Genomic DNA, 26169 nt, shown 5'->3' on the forward strand with positions numbered 1-26169 from the left:
TTCAATAAGAGGTGATGTACTAGGCATGGGAAACATAGCCAAATGTTCATGTTTAATTGTTGTAGGGTATATCATTGCTGGAAATCAATTGTGAGTGTCAAGAGGGAAAGAACCCTCAAGAGAAGACGCACATTGACCTACTATGTATGTTAATTATTTTATAAAGAGGCTTACACTGCAAAGCTGTGTCTTGAACTGAACAGGTCATTTGAGCTAAATCTCAATTCCCTCTCAAGTATCCTTTTCCTGATTTTAATGATCTACTTTGCCAGTTTGACAACTTCAATTTCTTGAAATTTATAACTATCATTTTTATGAACATGCTGCTACAAAATAGAGATGCTAACTTGATAGCGTTGTTCGCTTTGTATGTCACTTTATCCATGATATGAAAATGTTATAAGTGCATTAATTGCTTCGAAAGACTAGCCATCGGTATGCCTGTACAGTATGTTGCACTTTTCTGTGAAATGCATTTGCACTAACGCTTGAAACGGTTGGAATATTTCACTTTGGAAGGTTTATCATATTGATCTGTGTGGTATTTCTCATGACATGGCATTGAGGGGTGTTAGCATCATAGCTTGGAATCTTGACGATGTCATGGACTGTTGTACATGGTAATGTTCTGAAAGTGTTCAGTTACTGTATTGACTGCTGGCTGATGGATGGGATCTTCTCTGCTGGAATAAACAACCCATCTACTATTTAATTGTCTGCCTACTTTATTGTGCAAGATACTTCACTGGCGTAGTCTGTATTGACTGCTGGCTGATGGATGGGATCTTCTCTGCTGGAATAAACAACCTTACCTGAGCTGTCAGCTTCTGATGCCAGCGGTTTGAATGACTATGAGATTTGCATTAAGAAACTGGACAAGCACTATTTGCCCAAAGTCAGCACGATTCTTGAGAGGTACCAGTTTGCAAAGAGGATGCAATCTACTGATGAGACTATTGAGGATTATATTACTCAATTAAGAAAGCTTGCCTCATCGTGTAAATTTGAGAATTTAACTGATGAGCGCATCAGGGACCAGTTCATGTTTGGTTGCAGCATAGAAAAAATTAGAGAAGAGTTGTGGTTAAGGGACGAACCGACTCTTGATGAGGTGTTAACTGTTGCCAAACGTATTGAACATTCCTTAAAATGTGTTGCGGTCATTAAGAAGGATGTAGAAAAAGGGGCTAATATTGAGATGGTTAAGGTCAAAGCAGAAAAAAGAAACACTAATGATAAAATACATCCTGATAAAATGGGGTCAGAAAGAAAGTGTTACAGATGTGGTAAAGCTGGACATCTAGCTAACGATAAGAAATGTCCGGCTCTCAGTCAAACATGTTCCAAATGCAAGTTAAAGGGGCATTTTTCTGCTTTTTGTAAAACAAAACCCAAAACTAGGGTCAAAGAAGTAGAAATATACCAAAGGGATTGGGGAGAATCTAATTCCGAAGATTTAGTTTGTGGTCAGATTGTGGTGCAGGTTGAAAGCAAATCTAGTAAAAAGTCATGCCCGTATGATGAAATTGTTGTAGAGGGTGAACGCACCAAGGTATTGTTTGATTCGGGTGCGAAGATTACCATAGTATCTAATGAATTTTATGACTCCAAGCTTAAGGGAAAGATTACACTTATGAAACCAGATATTATTCCGCTAGCATATGGGGGAGAACCCATAAAGATACATGGATACTTCAATGGTTTGATTGAATATAAGAATCGGCTGATTGCTGGAAAAATTTATGTTTCAAAGCGGGGAGACAGCATCATTAGTTGGTTACATCAAGGGGATCTGGGGGTATTTCTTGATCCCAATGCTGATCCTCCCATACAGTTGAGGGATAGAATTCAATCAGTAGGTGGTAATGTCAATGACATGTACGCGGATAATCTGAAAACTGAATTTCCGAATGTATTCAGAGAAAGTTTAGGTTGCTTGAAGGGGTATCAGCATAAAATTCAGCTAAAGGATAATGCAGTTCCTGTGTATTGCAAGGTGAGAAGTGTCCCACTATCTGTAAGGGAAGACATGAAAAAGGAAATTCAAAAACTAAGGAGTTGTGGGATTATTGAAGAGGTTTAAGGATCTGAATGGTTGGCACCAGTCGTTGCAGCACGCAAACCTAATGGGAATTTGCGTCTGTGCATCGACTTAAGACAACTTAACAAGTGTGTTGTTGTGGACAGGTATCCATTACCCAATATTACCGAACTATTGACCTTACTTGATGGGGCAAAGGTATTCAGTACATTAGACCTTACTTCAGCGTATCATCAAATAGAATTAGATGAGTCGTCCCGAGATTGTACATCTTTCATCACTCCATTTGGCACCTTTAGGTTTAGAAGAATGCCTTTTGGTTTAGTTTCCGCCTCCTCGGTTTTCCAACGTGTGATGGAAAGGATATTGAAGGATCTACCTGGAGTATGTGTCTACCAGGATGATATCTTAGTTTTTGCAAAAGATGATTTGGAGCATGACTCTAGATTAAGATCTGTGCTGAAGAGTTTGAGCAAGCATAACCTCACTATCAAGGTGGAGAAGTGCAAATTTAAGTCCAATACCATTAACTACCTAGGTCACAGCATTTCTGGGAAGGGGGTAAAACCCAAAACTGAGTTGGTTGAAACAATCTCGAAAATGAGTTCTCCTACCAACAAGCCTGATCTAATGAGATTTTTAGGTATGATCGAATATTATGCTAAGTTTGTAAAGGGGTTTGCAGTGGCAACTGTAAACATGAGGAAATTACTGCGGAAAGGCGAGGAATTCTTGTGGTCAGGCCGGTGTGAAGATGAATTTGTGGCCATAAAAGAAAAGCTTGGGGTGGCTCCTTCGTTGAAGAGTTTTGACCCTTCTAGTAAAACCATTTTGGTAACTGATGCGAGTGAGAAGGGGCTGGGAGCTGTTTTAAAGCAGTGTGGCGTTAATGGTATGCAAACCATAATGTTCTTGTCTAGAAGTCTAAGAGATCCTGAAACACGATATTCTGTTGTGGAGAGGGAGGCGTTAGCTGTGTTTTGGGCCGTGAAGAAACTGAAGAAGTTCTTGTGGGGACTAGATTTTGAGGTCCATACTGATCATAAACCTTTGATTGAGATTTTCAGCAAGAAAGGATTAGATCTTGTTTCGGGTAGAATTACTAAGTGGGTAATTGGTTTACAAGAGTATAATTTTAGTATCAAGTTCATTCCTGGGATTGATAATGGAGTTGCTGATGTTCTGTCACGCTTAGTACCAGGTAGTAGCTTGCAGGATGATAATCCAGTGGATGATGATGACGACGAGATAGTCTGTGTTGTGGAACACAACATAATTTCAGAAGCAAGATGGTTGGAAGAATTACAGAATGATGTGACACTGTGTGAGGTGATATCCTTATTGAAGAAAGGGTGGAGCTCGAATAAAGATGTATCAGATGTTACAAAATGTTTTTGGGGTGTACGGAATGAATTGTCAGTGGATAATGATTTGTTGTTTCGGGGGACAAGATTAATTCCTCCTACTAGTCTCAGGAAAGAATTAGTTGACTCTGTGCATGGGGCCCATTCAGGGTTGACTAAGTGTAAGGAAAGACTTCGTATGTCATATTGGTGGCCTGGCATGGACAGAATGGTTGAGCGGGTCATTAGAGATTGCGTTTCTTGTGCCATCAGTGACAAGTCTAAGTGTACTCATGATCAACCTATGGTTTTGAGAAAACGCCCGAATGGTCCGTGGCAGGAAATTGCTTTGGATATTGTTGGTCCAATACAAGGGAAAGGAACTCAAACATATTTGTTGGTTGTCATCGATATGTATTCAAGGTGGCCTGAGGTATTCTTTTTATCTACCGTTAATACTGGTAGTGTGATTGAGTGTTTGAAATGTTTATTTGCTAGGGAAGGCTTACCTAGGTCAGTTTTATCTGATAATGGTGTCCAACTAGTTTCAAGGGAGATGGAACAATTTTTATCTTCTAGAGGGATTGTTCACAAAACCGCTTCTCTCTATCACCCAGAGGCCAATGGGATGGTGGAAAGATTTAATAAAGTTGTCAAAGAGACCATTGCATTGGCAAGGTGTGGTGGTATGGATTGGAAAAAAGAAGTAATTGGGAAAATTGAAGAGTATAGATTATCTCCACATACAACTACGGGGAAGACTCCTTTTTTATTGTTTAGGGGTAGGCTTCCCAATACGTGTGTTGAGCCTTACTGGGTTAATAAGTATGAATTATTAAGAGGTAAGGAGAAGGAGTGTGATGGTGAAGAAATGTTGAGAGTAGAAGAAGAAAAAGGAAAACTAAGAAAAGCATATTTTGATCAAAAACATGCTGTAAAGAAGACTGTGGTACGAGTAGGTGATTGGGTCATGATCAAACGTCCTGGTTTGTTAGGAAGCTCCTTGTCTAAATTCATGAAACCTATTAAGGTCATCAAAATATTTGATAATGCGATTCAAACTAAAGATCATCGTATTTGGAATCTAAACAGAGTAGTTGTGTGTAGTGGGGTGTTGAAACATGGTGGGAAGTGTGATTCAAATAAGGATAATTCCATCTCTAGTCATACTGGTGATGAAGTGAGTGGGGATTTGAATTGTCCTAGGAAATCCTCCAGGGTGTCTAGGAAACCTAGTCACCTTGCTGATTTTATTTAAGGTTTATTGCTTAGTTCTTTATTGTTTTATTTAATGTGATTATTTTGTCTTCTTTTGGGGAAGGGAGATGTGTGGTATTTCTCATGACATGGCATTGAGGGGGACAAGAAGATTCCAGTTACGACGACACCAAGAAGAATCCAGGTACGATGACACCAAGAAGATTCTAGGTAGATCGTTAGAATAACTCTGTATGTTTTTAAAAGTTGTGTGATGGCTAGCATCATAGCTTGGAATCTTGACGATGTCATGGACTGTTGTACATGGTAATGTTCTGAAAGTGTTCAGTTACTGTATTGACTGCTGGCTGATGGATGGGATCTTCTCTGCTGGAATAAACAACCCATCTACTATTTAATTGTCTGCCTACTTTATTGTGCAAGATACTTCACTCTGCTTTCTTTTTCACACAATGCACTGAAAATATCTTCTATGTGATGTTATTGTGGAGATTTTAATTAAACAAACAAAAAAAATTGATTCACGTAGTTCAGATGAAGTCTCCTTTTCGCTTGTACAAACTATTACACTTTTAATGGGAACCAACCATTCTCAGGTTTTATGAAATGTGTATTAAACGTTATTATTGGCTATTAGATTTTGATGCTTCAAAAAAGGGGAGGAACCAAGAGCTTTTTAATGAGGTCCTGCACCGTGCTCCAAGGAATAGAGAACAAAACCAAGGGTGCAGTTCCTCTGGGAGAAGGGGGGTTAAGAAAAAAGGGGGAGAGCGATTAGTCTCTATAGAATGCCCTCACACACCTAGCAAGGTGTCATGCTTCATCATAGGGCTGTGCTCCTCGTCGGGCCGGCGCTGCAATGCCCGACGGGCTCCCGCGAAGGGGCTCTTTTTCGGAGATCTTTTTAGAGACAGCCGTATTGGTGCGTGGGGGTAGGTGCAACAAGTGTAGTGAGTGATGGTGTAGTGAGTTAAAATAGGTATGGTATTGCCAGACAATGAACCATTTTATTCTGATGGTATACCAGCCTAGGTAAAAACAAGTGACCCCAAGGGATTATAATGATCCCTAGGGAAATCAGAAGGTCGACATGTTTCTTGCTCTATGCCCTTACGAGTCGGTGGCAATTCATCAGGACCAAGTGAGAGAGTGCTCCAAAAAATATATAATAAACTCTACTACATAATTGGTGATTCAAAAATTATAAGTACATCACCAGGCAAATCCATTGGGTCCCTAAGAGGAGTGGACCCGCTGTTGCGGTACCCCCTGGGGGACAGAAATTGCTGTACGGGTTCGCCTGGAGGCCATAAAGCGCTCGCCAGAGTTGGGGCGCAGGCACGACCGAGATCCTATTGAGGCTCAGGCTTCCGTGGAGCCTCAATAGGATCTCGGTCGTGCCACTCCTCTTAGGGACCCAATGGATTTGCCTGGTGATGTACTTATAATTTTTGAATCACCAATTATGTAGTAGAGTTTATTATATATTTTTTGGAGCACTCTCTCACTTGGTCCTGATGAATTGCCACCGACTCGTAAGGGCATAGAGCAAGAAACATGTCGACCTTCTGATTTCCCTAGGGATCATTATAATCCCTTGGGGTCACGTGTTTTTACCTAGGCTGGTATACCATCAGAATAAAATGGTTCATTGTCTGGCAATACCATACCTATTTTAACTCACTACACCATCACTCACTACACTTGTTGCACCTACCCCCACGCACCAATACGGCTGTCTCTAAAAAGATCTCCGAAAAAGAGCCCCTTCCCGGGAGCCCGTCGGGCATTGCAGCGCCGGCCCGACGAGGAGCACAGCCCTGTGATGAAGCATGACACCTTGCTAGGTGTGTGAGGGCATTCTATAGAGACTAATCGCTCTCCCCCTTTTTTCTTAACCCCCCTTCTCCCAGAGGAACTGCACCCTTGGTTTTGTTCTCTATTAGATTTTTGAAACATCTCATTGAAACATGAAGAGATCCAATTCGAAATATCACTCATTAAATTGCTTTATGGAGTCTTCCTAGATGACTTAGAAGGTTCTGTACTAACTCCGTATAGAGGGATTTGCATGTATGATTTTCAATCCAAATTTGCTATGTTTTGCTTTTCTTAGAGGAGTTCTGAATTCAGCAAGAACTAGGATGTAGTCACACCAAACAATAGGGAACATTGAGGAAATAGAAAGATAATTTTTTACTATGCAATGAAGAGTAAATCAAGGGCGTGACCAGTGAAATGTGTTTTATCATGAATGCGTTCATCATCTCTGTTGTCTTTCTTATTCTTTATAAACATACAGGGATTTCCATGTGTATACAAATAAATGTATATGAATAATACTCCAGAATCCACTGTCCAGCAATGTAAATAGGAACTTAATACAATATCCATATAATAAAACGAAACATGGTTTATATATAATTTCCAGTATTCTACTTTCTCATTTCAGATACTAAAGATAGAAAGAGAGTGCATCTACTGAGAAAAGTGTGTTACTACTCGCTTGTAATAAGTTATTGCAATTAGTGAGTACCCATATCACAATCACCCCTCCTTCAACTGGCAGACAGCGAGTTACCACCATCCCTCAGACAGTGTGAGACATGAGGGTATGTGCCTTTTGTTTGTGACCAGAAACGGGGTAAAGTAGTCCTACATTCCTTTCATAGCACAGGGACTGCTATTGAATGTATTTGCAGCATTTAATGTTGTAAACTCAGAGGTAAGGGGTGAACCCTCTGCCTCCTCGCCGAAAGCAGTGGTATAATCCTGCCTGTGCATCAACAGACCAGTACACAGAGTTGACCTGGGGCTGAAAGCATTGGGACCACATTTCAGACTCCTCTGCTTCGCACTATAATGAACGATTGCGACTTAAAGCTTTGTCTAACAAAATGGCCATGGTGAAATCCTTCCTATAAAGATACCCCAACCCCCATTATAAATCCTGTGTACTTTCCAGTTTGTCCAGAAATGATGCTTGCAAGTGAACCTGGAACTGGATGGAAGTTGGGAAATACCACGATCCCAGTAGTTCTACTCTCTGAAGTTTCCCCAGATTAAATAAGCTGGTGAAATCATTGGGTGAGTGTTGAGCAAACAAGGGGAAATATTACGGGATTTGAGGAGCAGTGTACCTCATTCCTGTGGTAACTGGTAAGTTCCAATTTTTCCAAGGAGTCCCCAGGGATACTGTGGTATTTCAACATTCTGGAACTACTACCATGGTTTCTGTACTACCAGGTGTGGGGATAACATATTCCCGCACCCCTCATAATGGGTGCCTTCGTCAGTGTGGTTGAAGCGTGATAGAATTTTTTTATTGGAAACATATAAGTACTAGATGTTCAGGCTTGAAGTTGGATGAGACTTTTAGCCTAGAACATTCACAATGCTTCAACATGAAACTTGCTGTTATGGTTTCAGTGTCTAAGATCAACATTTACATTGAAAACCCCTATATGAGCACGCGTTAACATAAGAAATAAAACATCACCAACCATACTTAAAAAAGAACTCTTGTAAGTCCCCCTGAAACATAATATGATAAAGGTGCTTGTCCTGCAGTCAGTTATCTCTACATAGAGATACTACTGATCAGTGACCTCAATTATCCTCAAAATGTATCAGTGGGGCCCTTTTGCCAATCTATAAATAACATTGAATTTGAAGACTAAAAATATAAAAGTGAAACCTTAAACTGCTATTTCTGAAAATACAGAGCGAAACAGCAAAATGATATTCAGTTAGAACAAAATGAAATCACTGTGAAAATAATATAATTCCAGACAGAATGTATAACAGTCTATGTTCATCAGTTCCAAAATTGGACTAGATTGTTCATGAAATTATCAGCTGAACAATTGTGAACGTGCGTGGAATATAATGAGAATACAAAAATCGAAAGCTTTATGGAGGAGGTCAACGTTTGAATAATAACAGTAACACATTAAATGGAATATATCTAAGATTTGTTTCAGGTTGACTGACCAGTCATAAGTATTAACAGTGTAGGCACGGGCAAAACCGCAATTATCAACTCAAACAGATGTTAAATATCCCTGCAATTAATATCAATGTCAATTTTGCTGTAAATCCTCGTTGCTGAAATGTTTATTAAAAAAAAGGTGTGTGCAGTAAATCTTCCCCAAAGTACGCATGGCATGTTTTATGCCACAACATGCCAGAGGCACAAAGAGAATAAAAAGAATGTTTAGTCACAATGAAAACACCACATATTTCAACAAGACTTTGTCAAATGAGAGCATGATGTACAGCTGATAAGTTCCCATCGTCAGAAATGAGAATATGTAATTATTGTATATTATCTATATGACTAGGGGCATGATTTAGAGTTTAGCGGACAGGTTGCTCTGTCACAAACGTGACGGATATCCCGTCCACTATATTGCAAGTGCCTTAGGATATAATGTACTTGTAATGCAGTGAATGAGATATCCATCACGTCTGTGATGTATTAATCCCACCGCAGAACTCTAAATTAGGCCTAAAGTCTTGAGCAACATACTTCCAAGGAGTTATTACTGATATATTGTGTAACCCTGCCCCCAACTAAGACAGTGTGAATGAAAGAAAAGTAAACACTGTAAGTCTTCCAATAGAGAAAGCAAAGTTCTAGTGTAGCTCTGAAGTGGCCAAGGTGATATGTGGTATAACACGCAGGAGCTGGACTTACTGCGTGTTTTTATACTGGAATATCTCCTGCATGCTGAACCGTTAAGCCACCTGCAATGCTTGCCGAGCTGTATTAGGTATCTTCTGTTGGATTTTCTGGCCACAGTCTCACACTAAAGTAGCATGTGCGTGAAGGCCTAGGACTGTCTTTGACCTACAACAGATCCTAAACCTATGATGGGTCAAGAGGGGAGAACCAAGCGAGCCCCCATTAGTGAAAGAAAACTACTGTCCCTGTCTCGGGTTCACATGTGTAACACAGGGTGGGTAGCATGCCATGTTTTGTAGTGATTATAGTATGATCAGGCCTTTTTCACATGAGTGAAACGCAACTGGCCTACTCATAGTAATTTTCACTACTAACAGTGAACCCAGGATCCTAGTGTTGAGATCCCAAGCACCTGGATGAATGTGTGTGTATGTGAAGTATTGAATACACTGCATGAGTATCTAAGTGAACTAGAGTGATCCAGGCCTTTGGGTTCCATTTTGAAACCCCCTTGCCTGTTCATGTGCACAAGATGGAGTCGAGGTTGCTTTCCCAGACAGAGGAAGGGTATTACTGAAATTCCCTCAGGCTGGAAGGGGAGGCCCCAAACACTGATAAGGGGAAAGAGAACATATGCTTCTCCTTAGAAATTCTCTTTCTGATGCAGAGGATTACTGACTGGTCTTCCTGAAACTGCCATTTGGGGGATGGCAGTGTTGGCAAAGGTGGGGTTGCAATTCCTGTTGTTACAGTGTGAAGGGCTTCCAGAAGGGGAGCAGCTCTTTGTCAACTCCTGATCACGGACAGGTGTGGCTGTTGATGGTCAGGTGCAAACTTCTCAAATCTCTTTGTAGCTCTGTTGTGAGTGCTCCAGTCTGGAGATAGCCTTTCTGTGACGAGCATCACTCAAGACAAAACTCTCAGCCAAGAAGGCACCCGATAAATTAACATGAAGAGGAGAACCGTCCGAAACTGGTCCTGAAAGGGCATTCAGAGAATCCACATCCCCTGTATGCCATCTCTGTATTACAGGGTCTATCACTGTGCAGATTTAAACATTTTTGGGGGAATTTGACTTGGAGGCTTTGTCTGCTTGCAGCAGGAGAAATGTTTGGGTGGAATACCAGTCGCCTAGGTGGTTCTTGCTGAAGTTATAATTTTGATGAGCCCAGCAACTACAGCTACTGGGCCAATGCAGATTAACAGGTCACTTGCATTGAGGTTACTGGGGCATAGGCATTTAAGTTACTTGGCTTTTTTTCTGATTTTTGCAGTGATAGTCAAGTCCTATTCTATTTATGGGGACAAAAGGCAAACTTCAATTAGGAGTTTTAGGCCATCTAACTATCCCTCCCTTTTTTAATGTAATAGTTGGTTTTAGCCCTTTTTGACACTTAGCCAAAGTTGCACATCTTTTGTAGACTTAGAAACTCCAGTTATTGTGTATTTATGAGTAAATAAATGTTTCAGCATACAAGTGCGTGGGTGCAGATCAGATGGGAGCCCCTGGCTTCCCCTCCATATACAATCCTTCTTGATAGCTTTTATGACGGAGGATTATTGGAAGATTCCTATTTTTCTCAGGACCATGAAAAACACTAGTTATTATGTAGTTATTATTTTTATTATTATTATTAGTAACATTTCTAAAGCGCGCAGCTACTTCCAACGGAAGTGTCCCGGCACTAGCATCCATCCATTGAGGGGGGTAAAAAAAAAGGCTAAGGAGCGAAGCTGTTACTAAGGTAGCCCAAACAACCAAGTTTTCAGGGCCTTCCTAAAAGGCAGTTCCGCTTCCAGCTGCCGGAGATCATTAGGCAATGTATTCCATAACATCGCTGTTTTGACGGAAAAGGCACGCCCACCCGTCCTTGCCTTCTTAAAGCGCGGGGTGACCAAAAGGTTGCGATTGTTTGATCTAAGTGTTCTGACGTGATGGTATTTCTGGAGCCTCCGCTTCAGATACAGAGGACCTACCCCTCTTAATGCTTTATGAGCCAATACCAGAGCTTTGAAGTTAACTCTTTTCCTTACAGGGAGCCAATGCAGGCTACGCAAATGGGGAGTGATATGATATCGTAAGGGCACGTTTCTAATGAGCCTAGCTGCTGAATTTTGAATCCGCTGAAGTCTCTTCATCAGATAGTCAGGGAGGCCAATGTATAGGCTATTAGCGTAGTCAAGTTGGGAAGTGATAAGAGCATAGACCACTGACTTCCTACAATTCATAGGTAGGAAGTGAAGAAATCTACGCAATGTAGTTACTGATGAAATAAGATCTGGCTGAGATACTCATCTATGGTTCATAAGTTCTTTGGTCCCTATCCTGGCTATGCCACGTGACCTAAGGTTGTGTGATCCTAGGCAAATCAGCTGTCTTTACCTGAGATGTGTATTCGTGTATTGAAAATATGTCCTGTATTGTCCCATTTATCAACAACCACTTTCCCATTTCTGAGGACTATGATCTCTTCTGCTTCTGTGTTACTAAGTACACTTATTCTGATAGAAAGGCTTTACTTACAGTTAAAGAATGTAAACTGTAAAGCACGGAAAGAAAAGTCTCCAAAACATGTAATAAACTTTTGTAAGTAAATCTCCCTTTCAACCCACCATGAAAGTGTCTTACATCTCAGACCACTCCCCATGAATGACAAGCATTCACCATAACCTCTTGACTGCTCAGCTCCAACTGTACAGAGAGTAGACAGTATGAAAACATCCTAAAACGTCCAGCAACAAAACCGCTATTTAAACATTCCCTGAGTTCACATTACACCTAGACCTATCATGCTGTATTTGACCAATCTGAGACATTAAGGCCATTTTTCAATTAGCAGAGAAGGCATGTTTGGCAAATATCCAGTAGCATAAAACGTTTTCGGTGAAAATCATTTCTATGTACTGGGTCATCTCTGTGAATCCCCCATTGAGCTTTAAATGTTGTATGTTGCTTCCTGTATGCTTCAAACTTCTTTCAGGTTAAATAAGTGAAATGATGCAGCTACCAATAGAGAAGGCTGTGGTAATTGGATTTACTGTCAGTTCACCTTTGGCTGTAATTTTGTGAGTTGGTATGTTGTTGGCATAATGCCAAAACCCTTGTACCTATGTGCCCACGACTGGCTAGTGATGTGGCACCATTCCCTACTGGTTTGCTGTGCTAAATATCTGACTATTGAAAGACAAACACCTTGGTTTACAGTGTATCAGGCTTTTTTACATATAACTGTTGTTTGAGCTTGTAGGAATCCTGTGGCATTTTATAATTGAATAATAATTTGTGCATCACAGTGAAATGAGAATTCCCTTTGTTAGCCAAGTCACTTGGTTAACAAAGGGAATTTCCACTTTCCATGTCTGGTTGCGCCCTGTCACTATGGTACGTGGGGCCTCTCTCTCTTTATTGGGTCACAGTGAAATGAGCAATCATCTTGGAAACATAATTGCTGTATTTCCCAAAAGAAAGGGGATAGTCAGACGTTTGTAATCTCATATGAAGCCTATCAATGTTGTGGTCAGCAAACATCTACCGTCAGCTTTAAAATATGTTTTCCTGTCTTGCAATCCAGTCACCCTGTTGAGGTAACTAGAGTATTGTTCCTGTCCTGTCAGACCACTTTTGCATAGTGGATTCAGTTGTCCCAAAAAGGGAGGTATAGAAACTTTAGGTGATACAGAATCATGCTGTGAGGCTAAATCCCACTATGATCCTCAGCACCATATGCAAAGAACATCTGGGTGAGGAGCTCAGATTCAGAAAACCCAGAGAAGCGTGTCTCTCAGTAAAGATCTGGACAGAAACTGAGAACCAGCACTCCTTGGCTGATCTAAAAAACCTAAATTTAAGAGATAAACATCAAACTGCTCTTTGGAAAAATGTCTAGTACTTTTGAAACTGGACATGGAAGCGTTAATCTGTCCACCTCCAAAGGACCATCAAAATGTCCTAATTTAAGGAAGTGGTTTCCACCACACTCGAGCTCTACAATATTCCCCCTCAGTAGAGAGACTGCACCACTTTTTTCCTTGTCTGTGACTACCACACATAGTGAGACATACTTCCTGCAGAGATACTGAGTCTAGAAGGAAGGCACTCCATCGTGCAATGGAGCGTGCTGCATGAAAAAGTACTGTGTCGAATTGCACGAATGTTATGATAGTGAAACATCTCCAAATATACAAAGGGTATAGTGCGTGATGACATCAGTAGTAGAACTTAAAAAAAAGCAGCCTGTTAAGTCTGTAGCTCAATCTCGCAGACCCATTTAATTTAGAGCCCAGAGGCAGCCAACAACATATAGTTATTTGACAAAAAAAACTAAATAAATAGATATATCTTCCCGATTCACGAAGATTTTGCTCTAACTTACTATTGTGGCATAAGGGCTTTGCTCCTGAAATTCACTAGTAAGCCAAAAGTGGTACACAAACTTCTTTATCTCCTTTAAATCCTACAATACAAATCTTGTATGGTATGAAATTAAAGCACAAAAAAATGTAGCAAGGTTCCTTTTTACTACATTTTAGAGGTTCGAAATACTCTAGAAAGTGACTATGCATTGTACTCATGAATAAATAATTGAAAACATCAAGGACATGGTTTTGGTGTTAGACAATGATCTTTTTAAGTAGCTTCCCTTGAGAGCCTACAAGAGCTGTAATGAACTGACTTTCTATGTACATCCACGCATTCCACAATCAGGGTGAACGAACTCCGGAAATAAATCAGTGTTGTTCTGTAAACCGGAACTATTTCCCCAGTCATTGGTCATTCACGAGGTCGAATCAATCCTGGCCCGTAAATCAGGCAGGCGCTTTGACCTGTTGCCTCTCTTTCCTGTGCCCCACTGGCCTTGTGTTGGCTGTGCGTGAGTTATGCATGGCTTTCAGACCCTGGAGCTTTTGTTAGTCTAACGGTTGTTGCCACGCTTGCAACCAAAGGGGTGAGGAGAATGGAGGGGGCATTTATCTGAGAGCTAAAAGTAGACTTCACAAAGGGAAAAAATGGAGCCGCCGTTTGCTTTAGAAAACTAACACTGACGTAACCCTTGGCGCAAAACTAAATGTGCAATAAGTCATGCTTTTAAACGTTGTAGTGGTCAGCTAGAAACTTTTCCTCATTAATCAAACTTGATATTTCATACATGCATTTAAATTTCCTTTTGCATTTTCAATATATTTTCAAGTGGAACATGTCTTTGGCAAATGTCAAATACACGTATGCTCACCTAGCACGCTTTTTGTTACAGCCAGTTCATGTTTAAGTCATAGAACACGTGTCGATCCGTTAATGCTATATGATATTTGATTATTGTATGTTTTTTTCTTTAGTTGCTTCTGTACTTGAGTCTCCACTCATCCTCTGTCAGTGTGAGTGTTTTATTGTACGTTGTTTTTGGTTTTTTTTTTAACAGGAGTTGGCTTGAGCCAAATGGTGTGACTATTTTAGAGGCACCCTCAAAGGTGTTCGCTGTTAACAGCAAATGTACAATCACTTGTACCCAGCAATTGCGCTGTCCATCTTCTAGGGCCAAAGTTATAACTGAAGTGAAACAGACATGGCCTGATGCCCGCTTCAAGGACTAGCATGGGGTTGATGACCCATGATGTTCTCAAATTAATCTGATTGGGGCCTTTAGCAAATCTCTGAGCTCCCTTCTCAATATTGACCGGCATGCTCATCCTTAGGACCTCCGACTTGGGCTGTGTGCGCCACTCTCAAAGTCTAGGCTGCTCCTGGACCCAAGCACCAACCTTTGAAGTAGTTTAGTGCATCTAAGATGCTCAACTTCTACCTGAATACTGGTGCCTGCAGTCGACAATACTGTGGGATTGAAAAGCGTGGTGATCCCAAATACATGCACCCAGAGCTGGACTCGCAGTAGTGGGCACTGGGTATTTTCCCAGTGGGCCGGAGGGTTGGAGGTCGGTTTTCTGGCCGTGGAGAGTGGTTTTGTCACTGGGGGCCGGTTTTGCAGCAGTGCTGCAATATCGGGCCCTAGTAACCAGCCGCGGCCCGTGGAGGGAGTTCCGTGGGGCGGTAAGGCGGGGCGGGGGAGGGGGTTCTAAAAACCAGAATATGGATAATTGCAGGTAAGTAAACAATTAAATAAATAAAACGAATTTCGTAGCGCGCGCTGCATTGCAAAATGCAGCGCGCGCTACGAAATTCGTTTTATTTATTTAATTGTTTACTTACCTGCAATTATCCATATTCCGGTTTTTAGAACCCCCCACCCTGCCCCTCCCCCGCCCCGCCTTACCGCCCCACGGAACTCCCTCCACGGGCCGCGGCTGCTAGTAACAAAAGTGGAAGCAGTGCTTTTTACAAAGGCTGGTCGAGCAGCAATCTGCCAAGGCTGGTTGCTGCTCCCAGTCCGGCCCTGCATGCACATAGACAGCACAGGGTTTGACTGGGACACATAATACGACACGATGTAGCAGCCCGAGCACACAGGGACATAGTTATATTTAAAGCCAAGGAAGAGTGAACACAAATACATCTCATTTTGTACAAGTCCTTCTTATTTTATATGTACAAACAAATATATCATTTTTTACTTGATTAATACAAAGAAAATGTACATATTTTGTTTTTTACCTCTACTTATGTGTTGAAATGTATACTGTTAATTATGCCAAAACACAGCAAACTAGCTTGAGATGCTGGTATGATTTAAAACATGCCATGAGACAGCGAACGTACCTGGTACATTTTAGTTCTTCATCCAAACAGTTACCAATGTGTCACTGTATCTGATATTAATAATATTTGCCATTGAAAATCGAGGATGACATAATCAGGTCCTTCTATACTGAAAAGACACTTGGATTTGTTGAGTCACATATCCTAGCCTCTGGGACAATGTGAAACTAATATCCACACTCCTTCACAGTAATTAATTGAGAAAGCGTGTACATCTGGAAATGTTTTCTCCACTGTAATATTGAGAATGTTATCCTTCATACATCAAACACTCCCTATGCCAGACTCTGGCAGTTATAGCCACAGAATGTACTACTCACATCCAGATAACAGAATGTGCTTGTTTTAAGTCAATTGAAAGGTTCAGCTCGTGCAAGAAGTGAATAAAGAACAGATTATAAAACTAATACGGCTACTTGGAAGTGTCCTTGTGCAGTGAGGTCAATAGTGCTGTAAACAGGATCTATACAGTCCCTGTTCAGTATTTATAACCACATTGATTAATTGTAGGTAGGTTTGTGAGCAACCAGAGGACATTGTGCATGATTTTTAAGCACACATGCCTAGATCTGTGCCCCACAAACTGTGCTGCAAAGGCCTGTGAAGGGACAAGATGTAATGGAAACTGACTCTGCCACGCCATCATTGCCCTTCAGGTGGCTTAAGTCCCTTCAGAAATGTATAATCTACTTTCCCACCGATAGAGAAAATATGAGGGAATAATTCTGTCAAAACGTTTATTTTGAGAGTGCATTCAAGGTCAAAGTGTGCAATTTCCATAAGGGGCTGGTAATGAATATAACCCTTTTGGTTACTACCACAGAATTGCATCAGAGCCATTGTGGATCTTGGATTGAACATGCTAGCGTGTTGTATGCTGGCTTTACTACCTATTTGACGGTAAGGCTCCAGTGGGTCTTAAAGAAACCTGGAGACAATAGATAATCCCCCTTTTTTTCTGGATCAGCTACTAGTAACCAAGTGAGCTGATGCAAAGACAATAACTCTCACCAAATAGAGCTTTCAGTAGGCAAGGCTCCTCCAACTTTCCTGCTTTGAGTCCAGGCATCAGTTTGTGGTCAACCACAAAAATGCTGAATTCCACATTTTAATGGGATCACATCAGGTGTTTGGACTTTAATGGTTCAAAGCTCCAACCTTTAAAAGAAAGAAGCTAGCAGTCGATATATACCGACAAATAATGGCGAAAATAGGATCATATAAACATCCAGGAAAATGACATTTGTTTGCGGGATACACAACTGCGGCGTTTCCATGCTACGGAAACAGTTTTGGTTTCTTAGTTCCACCACCCGCTACGCTTTGATGCTTTCCTTATAGTCCCCAGGGATCAAATAGATTACATAATTATGGCTGTACATAACTTTGCACTTTTATGATGGTGCTGTGTGTTTGCTGGTCTACAAGAGATGTAGTGGACTGTCTCCAGACACTCCTTTCCTGATGAAAAACCTTTTTAGATTATTTTTCAGAGGAGCAATTTATGAAAACTGCTTAGCTTAAAAATAATGTTCACATGATTTCAGTGATATATTATAGAAAGGAGTGATGGACAGTGTGAAAACTAGTCCTGGATAATGTAAAATGTCAGTACTAGCACTTACTTTAAACCCCAAGCTCAACTCCATTCTAAGCCGAAAAGCACAGAAAGAGGAAGACACGGTAGTATTATGGAGAAAATGCCAGGGAAGTTGCCCAAAACCCTCACTTGAATTCTGTTGATGTACATGACTCCTTACAAAGTTGTAACCAGGGGAAAACTTGGTAAAGCTCCTAAGTATAATGCCTGGTGATGTGAGTTCTGAGTGAGATCTGAGTGTGCTGTGGACAATTTCTGTGTCATTGTTTGTTTTCTGGAAAGCCCGAAGGTACTCAAAGTTGATTTAACATGCATTAATTGTTTAGGTATAAGTGCTCTACTCTTAAATCTAGTATTTGCAAAGCACGAACAGTTACCCGAAGGTATCCCGGCGCTGGGGGCCGTCGGGAAGACTAAGCAAGCTATTGCCCAGATTCACATGGTGCTGGGCTGACCTGCCACCAGTGCCGGGAATCGAACCGTGGGCCCCAGATTCCAGCGTCAGTCGCCCTGGCCGCGGTGCTACACCTCTTCCACTGTTGACTGCTGGATTCTCCTGTGGGACCCTCTTGCTTAGAATTGGAGCCCTTGAAATGTGGGGGAATCCTGCAACTTTGGACACCTATTTTCCTGGGGATGAATTCCTGTTAATTGACATGTTTGGAAGACATGGGGCTTATGATTGGAACCATAACAGCAACTTTCACCAGGAGAACTGGGTTACTGGAGAAGTTGGAGGGTCCTTGGAACTCATTATCATAATTTCCCCACTGATCATACTACCATAGTCAATTTGGGAATGTTTCAATCCACTGTCAACCAATTTGACATGTGGGGTCACCACCGCTAACCAATTTGTTACATATGTTCATCGTTTACATTCATCCATTGTTGCTCTTTATCCAAGAAAGAGGCTTGGCATATTAACAATATGCAGACAACACCCAGATCATGATTTTCCTAGGCTGAGGCTCTAATCAGTTTGACACATTGACCAGTTGTTTTAATGACTAACAATAAATTAATGAAGACCAACTGCAAAAGCTTAATCGTGACATGAATAATTAATATTACAACATTGGAATGTTGATATCTCCGTTGAAGACAATATAGTGGCTCTGGGCTTCTAATGGCTGGTATAAGCCCGGGACATTCCAATGTTTGCCCTACTATTTTTCCATTTTTAATTTAGAACATTCTACTCTTAGTGGGTTGAATGTTGTAATAGTGCTATAGCCCTTCTGCCCTAGGCTATAGCTGTTGTTAAAAGCCCTCACCCTCATTACAGGTCCTCACCTGTTTCTCGGGACTATAACTCGGGTTCAGGGCCTTTAACAACCAGTATAGCCCTTGGCAGCGGGCTACAATAGTCATACAGTTTAGTACACCTAAGTTAAATTTAAGCTCATAAAAAGGTGAACAAATCCCTGTGTGGGTGCCCTAACGCTAGTCTTAACTTGGCTGCAAACAGGGATTGCATTGCACGTGAGCCAGAATTCATTAATCTGCACTGCCCAGTTCATGCATCAACCTAGAACTGCATGCTTGATAGTACCAGTGAGTGTGTGCAAGGTCAGAGAAATATACCACACATAGGAACCTCAGTACACCTGTGGCTAAGCCTTGGAGTGCAGTCAGGGTTAGGAAAGCACTATAAAAGTTATATGAAAAAATGCCCATATAAAACTTGTGGCTGTGTCTTCTTGAAATTTTGCCCTAAATAATGCCCTTTATTAACCTCTTCCAATGATTAAGAAAGATTGCTATTGTTTGTCAATCTTTATGGACTCAGCAATCTTTGAATTTTTTTCATCTAGAAATTGTGGTTATGACAAACGATTTTGGGGGACATTGTCTACATGCTAATTAACCAGAGGTGCTCTGCTCACAGTGGGCTCCTTCTTTGACGACGAAGAGGTATTGGTTTGTAAATTCTAATATTTTGGATATATCAGCTGCCCTTGGCTCTCATCTGTACTTTTCATGGTGATAAAATATCGTCTGTTCTGTTTATTTTCATGTAATTAATACAAATAAGAAACAGCAACCATATTTATGCATTATCTAATACAAGTATACCTTCACAGTAATGTGATTCCATTAGTATTGGCATTAATAGAACAGTAAGGGGCTAGAAGGAAAACTGTACAAAACAAACACTGGTAAAGCCAATAGATCTGGTTTAAATATTACAATGCATGGAAACAAAGTCATTCACAAATACTATTTATGTGCATTCCTGCACAAATGCCTTACATCATGTTACAGTCAGTCCTACTGGCTTTGCCATTACTTGGCAGTAAAATAGCAAATAAGCACTGCTTTCTGTATAGAACGTAATAAGACATAAATAAATGGATGTGGAAAACAGTGTGATGATTGAGTGTACTTACAGAGGTAAAATAGCCCAATCATGCATTCCAATGGAAGCACTTCCTGGAAGGCAGAACAATACACTAATTGCCAATAGATTGAGGCAACAGAACAATACTCCTTTGGTTGAGTCAAAACCCACTCTACGAATATTTTAATGAATTAGTAACAATACTTCATCCAGACAGCTGTGCTATCAAAGCCATACCTAAAACTGGCCCATTGTGTATAGACTTTGGAATTAAAAGTACTGTTTTCAAACACAGCCCATAGGATGGGGTTGCAGCCCCACAGTGCCCGCTGTTACCAAAAAAAGATGTATAATATACTGCAAATGAAACTGATTATGCAAAGAGAGACTCTCTGAGGACCAATCACATATTTGCTTCTAGAGACAATTGGCTCAACTCAAATAGTTTCATTGAAATAAGATATGGGTCTCAATGTAAGGTCCACAATTACAGACAAGCATAGTCCTTTTGTACATCTCTGTCTGTTATACAGGTGTCTTGCTTCAGTATTGTAAAGTAGAAACATTCTATTATCCAAAAACTACAAACAGCCAGAAAACAGTGCACTAATGTGTTTAGAGTAGAAAAGAAAATAGTTGTGATTGTAAAAAGGGATATATATACACTTCTCAGTTATAATGCAATACGAACCCCAGATTCATCCTTTCCACATGTTTGGGAATTCTTGCTGGCACAGCTGCTAAAGATCGAAATGTGCAGTGAACTTCAGTCTGCACATAGCAGGCACATGGGTGAGGGCACGAGACAGCAGTCTGGGGAAATCCCAGGGACAGAATCAGCACCACGGACAGAGCCAACATCTTCGCCCCTTCTTGCATGGTGTCAAAGATGTTCTTCTTCAGCCCCTGTTACAACAAATAAACGTTTTAGGATTTACACATCTGTGAGGAAGAAAATGTATTTTCATCATTCAACAATACACCTCCTGTGAATGTGTTTACTTAAATTGGACTTTTCCGCTTCAATAATCTCCAGAAATTCTGCAGGAGGGGCCTGCGGTCGTCGTGAACATGTTTGGACCAGATGTTGCATGCTTGAAACCAGTAACACATAATTGACAGATATCACAGCATGCTATGTCTTCTCAGATAGCAATTTATAGGGTGCTTAGTAAGCTGCTTGCTCAGTTCAAAGCACCCTGTTGTTAATAAGAGGAGGAAGAAGGAAAGGAAAAAACAATGAGCGTGAGCAAAGAACAAGGGCTTGCAAAGAGGAGGGGAATGCAAAAACACCCAATAGGAACTAAGCAGACAGGATATCCGTCACACTGAAGGCTTTCTGGAAGAGATGGGCTTTAATGCAATTATTGAACTTTTATAATCATACATTTCTGTCAGTGCAGATCAGAGCCCATTGAATTAAATGGCCCCTTCTTCGGGAAGTGATGAACCACCATATCTCTGTCCCTTCAATGGATGCCATGTTATCGTTATCGTGGGTGTGTCATTATATTGTGTGTTATAACTTGATGCTTTAGATTTGGTGGAGGAAGGCTCAGATGTTCAATAAGCCCTGTGAATAGACAGGTTCTAGAATTTGATACCAGATGTCACTGAAAACCAGAAAAAAATATTTGGTGTCGGTGGATGTGATATCTTGGCATTAAATGGAAAATGAGGCAGGTTGCTTTCTTCTGACGTTTCTGGGCTTGAGCAGAAACATTTGACTGGCACAGCTGAATGCCCATGCTGGAAATTTTAGGCAGTGCCAGGCGCAAACTCGTTTTATCACTATACTATGAAAGCAGATTTCTGGAGTTGGTCAAATGCAATAAGAATAATTCATCATAAATGTTGTGCAGCATTTTGTTATGCAATGATATGTTCTGTTGCTTTTGTGCTTTAGTGTTGTCATGCTGTATTATTGTAACGGGAGGCTGCTGTGTGCACCGTGTTCACTGAGTGCCCGGTATGTTATTGTGTTATGTTATTGAATACGTTAGCGAATCAGCAAATATTGCTACATTTCCAGATAATAGCAGCGTAAGCCTTTAAAGTTGCAGTTAAAGCAAGCATTTACCACTGATAAAGGTGGTAAAATATCGCTTTTGTATTTCTTTAACCTTTTAAAAAAAAAAACAATCAATCCAAAAGGTTGTCAGAAACTATAGGCAAGATCACAAAACACATTTTTGACTGGCACTATCTCATGTCATTGTAACTCAGTCTCTGGTGTAGATACCTTTTACTACAGTTTTATGAAAGTAGAATTCTGGAGCTGGTAGTATGTGATAAAAATGTTTGAACATGTTTGTTGTGTGTCATGTTTTGTGTTGGAGATTTGTTGTGTTGTTTTTGTGCTTTTCTGCTGTATTAACCCCTTCCCTGCTCATGACGGAACCACTCCGTCATGAGCCACGGTTGCGCTGTGCTCATGACGGAGTGGTTCCGTCATGCTGCGGCCATTGGCCGCCGCTCCGCCCACGCGGCGCTAATTCCCCGCCTGTGCGGGCGATTAGCGCAGTGGGCGGAGACGTGACGGAGCCACTCCGTCATGAGCACAGCTCAACCATGGCTCGTGACGGAGCGGTTCCGTCACAAGCACAGCGCCACCGCGCTGCCCCCAGACCCCCCCCAGCGCCGCGGCGGAATTCCTGCCGCGGCGAAGGGGTTAATGCAGTGTGAATCATTGTATTGTGGTTCCTGTGTTGTGCTCACAACCCACCTGCTTATTGTGTGTGTCATATTGTGTTTGAATTGTGTTTTTTTGTTGCTTTGTGTGTGCAATTGTGTTAATATCTGTTATTTACTTTAGAGATGTTAACAAAAGATGCCAAGGTTCTAGCCTAATGCACCGCATGCCTGTAAAGCAACCCTTTACCACTGCCTATGGTGCTAAAATAACACTGCACCAGCCCCTCAACCATTTAAGACACCCATGTGCTCAAACCTGTGGCAGAGAACAGTCTTCGATTTAGCACTATCACTGCTCACATTATGTGATATGGCCCGGTGCCTTAAATTAGCAGTAGCTCTTGCAGGTCTCTCCTTATATAACACCGCATGCAGCCTTAATTTGAATGTAACTCAAGAAACTTTTCAGCTGGGCTGCCTGCATACATCAAGGTATCATAATCAATTTCAAACGAGACATTTAGGGGCATGTACATGCCCCTGGCGCCACCATAATGTCACCTTTTACAACTTTGTGGTGGTGATAGTGGCTTTGCCCTATGTACAAGGCATTGTTAAGTCACTTTACGTGGCTTAACGCTGCCTTGTAAATATGGCCCCCTTTCACGCTATGCTTAGCGTGAAAGGGGTGGGTAGTGGCTGTTGCGGTGGGCGTTCCACTGCAACAATTCATTGATTTTGACGCTGCCCCCTAATTACAAGGGCAGCGTAAATAGGAGGCAGGGCCAAAATTAAGACCAGGTAAAACCTGGTTTTAACTTGGCAAAACGGGGAGAAATGCATTATTTCTACTCGTTTTTGCTTTTTTCCATGTGTGCTGCCTTGTGCAGCACACACGGAAAAAGCTAAATGCCTTGGACTGTTTATGTACAAGAAGGTCCCCCTTCCTGTACATGAACAATCTTTAAAAACAAATCCTTTTTGTGACTTCTATGTGTGCTGCATTAAGCAGCACACATAGAAGTGACAAAAGGGCATTTAAAGATTGTTTATGTACAGGAAGGTGGACCTTTCTGAACATAAACAATCTTTCCCCTACACGCAGACACCCTTGCACTATGGTGTAAAGGTGCCTGCGTTGGTGCTACACTGCTAAGTGTAGCACCTGTGCAGGGGGAAACGCAAGGCTGCACCATATCCTTGAAAATATTGTGCAGCCATGCGTTTCAGAAGTGGCGGAGTGAGGCATTAAGCCATGACGGCTAACGCCTCACTCCGCCACTTCCTTGAACATATCCCCCTTTTAGACTGATTTAGAGTTTGCTGTCAACTGAACATCCTCCAATTTCTGGAAATGGCACTGAATACAGAGTAGAAACTACCAGCTGAATTTTCTCCAAAATGCCATACAAAAAGTGGAGGAAATTGAACTAAAGGATTTTTATATGTATTTAGTGTGTCCCTCGGAAATGTGATATTTTCTGGGTACAACCAATGGTAAACCCACTCCTGGCTACAATCAGGGTGCTCTGGAGGGACATTTAGAGAATTAGATGAGACTGTTGGCAAGCTTTAGTGGAAATGTTACTTTCTAAATCAAATGCCCCAAATGCAGCATGGCGAGTGTAACTGACTCATGGGCCGGCTAACAGTTTGGTAGACAGAGTGCCAAACACCATCCCTGCCACTGTGGTGGCAGGAAACTCAGCATGTTAAGAGTTATCTGCCATGTGCTGGGCATTTTATGTCTATAGTGAACCTGTCAATGTGGTTAGAGCACGTTCTGCGAATTTTCAATGCTTCTATATTATGGCTGCCTGCTCATTACTACTTTCCTATTTTTTTAAGTAAACAACCCCTTAAAACAGGGTTTGTTTTGGAAATAGAAAAAAAAACCTCCCTGACACACAGGGTGTTTTTCCCTGTGTGTTAGGACCTTGTATATGTTTTTCTGACTGGCACTGCCATAAAATCAAATCACTGTCATAAGAGCTACTGTTAAGAGGTGTCCAGCAGCAACGCTCGCAAAGACGGTGTCATCATCAACCAGGTGGCTTCTTCATCTTTACAATTAACTGGGTGGGGAGGGGGCACAAGTGTGGCATGAGACCCTGAAACTGACTGTCCAATGGCTAGCCCATATCCAACTCAAACTTAACGCAAAGAAAACTGCATTTCTCCTAATCTCCCCCTCAAAAGCCAACTTGGACATTCAGATATGGATCAAGGCCATCACAGCCCTGAACTGCCCGCCAACCATTGTGGACTCTGCCAAATCCCTGGGCATAATCCTCGACTGTAACCTGAACATGCGAGACCACATTAACTCGATGGCTAAAGCAGCCAGATTCCACCTGAGCTACCTATGGAAGCTGAAGCCTTTCATCGATGCTCCTGACTTAAAAATGGCAGTTCAAGCACTAGTCATCTCTAGACTGGAATATGACTGTTCCACTCTCACAGGATTACCCAAGATCTCCTTAGCACCTCTAAAAGCTTGCCTCAACGCGGCCGCCAGACTACTCACAGGCACCTGGAAATTCGACCACATTTCCCCACACTTGAAAGCGCTGAACTGGCTCCCTCTTGAGGCCAGAATCCAGTTGAAACTGGCATGCATTACACACAAGGCTCTATTCACAAACTCCCCCGCTTATCTGGCACAGAAACTTGTGGTATCAGGAGGAAGCAGGAACTCCCGGTCTGCTAGAAACCTCTTACTCCAACCTGCCTTCTTTCAGAAAAAACAAACCTACAATAGGGCGTTCACCGGAGCAGCACCAAGAATTTGGAACTCCTTTCCACCCGCCATCAGAAGAATCCCTTCTCTAGTACGTTTCAAAAAGGAGGCCAAATCCTTCCTCATGGATAAATTCCTCATTTAAGGCCTGCCCTCAACCACCACATTGTGCCAGTTGATTGTAAGACTATCGCTTCTTCCACAGATCACCACTTCTCCCCGATGAAAATATGTGGGACCTTTGTTTTTACTGACTCTAACTATGATTGTAACAATACACCTGTATCCCCTTTTTCCCTATGTTCTCAGCACCCCGGCCCTCACCTTCCTTTGTTGATTCTGTATATTTCTGCACTTTAAACGTGTTGTTTGTTCACCACTGTATACCGTGTAATGCGCTCTGATACCCTCACGGGTCAAGTTCGCACTCTATAAAACACAAAAATAAAATAATAAATAAATAGAGCAAGATATCCAGTGATGTGTGGAGGTGCTCTACATCTACCACACTCATAAGGACCCCCTTAATTGACTAAACTGTACAGGCAATAAGCTGTCCTACAACTTTACTCAAAATAAGTGCATTTCATTACAGTTACCTCCAGGAAAGTATTGAAGACATTGCTCTCCAAAGTTTGGATTTATTTACCAAGAAAGTCATATCTACATTTATTGGAAATTATACATTTGAGACTTGTGGTGCATCATGCATAAAAAGACAGTTTCACTTATGATGTATTTGTAGGCCACCAAACACTATTAATGTATGTGTAATCGTACACCACTTAAAGATAATTTGCATACCCTAAGGTCTCTTCTTTGAATTGGGATCATTGACATAAAAGCAGAAGCT

The 26169-nt window shown here is 41.4% G+C and overlaps 1 protein-coding gene across 1 annotated transcript in view; it reads right to left on the reverse strand.

Moving 5' to 3' along the window:
- The window catches only part of MXRA5 (matrix remodeling associated 5), a 285770-nt gene that overhangs the window by 215098 nt on the left and 44503 nt on the right, over positions 1-26169 (reverse strand). Inside the window, exon 2 of the mRNA XM_085622582.1 lies at positions 20634-20848. Coding sequence (XP_085478708.1) covers positions 20634-20848 — 215 coding nt within the window. The remainder of the gene's footprint in view (positions 1-20633; positions 20849-26169) is intronic.

Source organism: Triturus cristatus, chromosome 8, assembly GCF_964204655.1.
Source record: "Triturus cristatus chromosome 8, aTriCri1.1, whole genome shotgun sequence".
In the NCBI taxonomy this organism is placed as follows: Eukaryota; Metazoa; Chordata; class Amphibia; order Caudata; family Salamandridae; genus Triturus; species Triturus cristatus.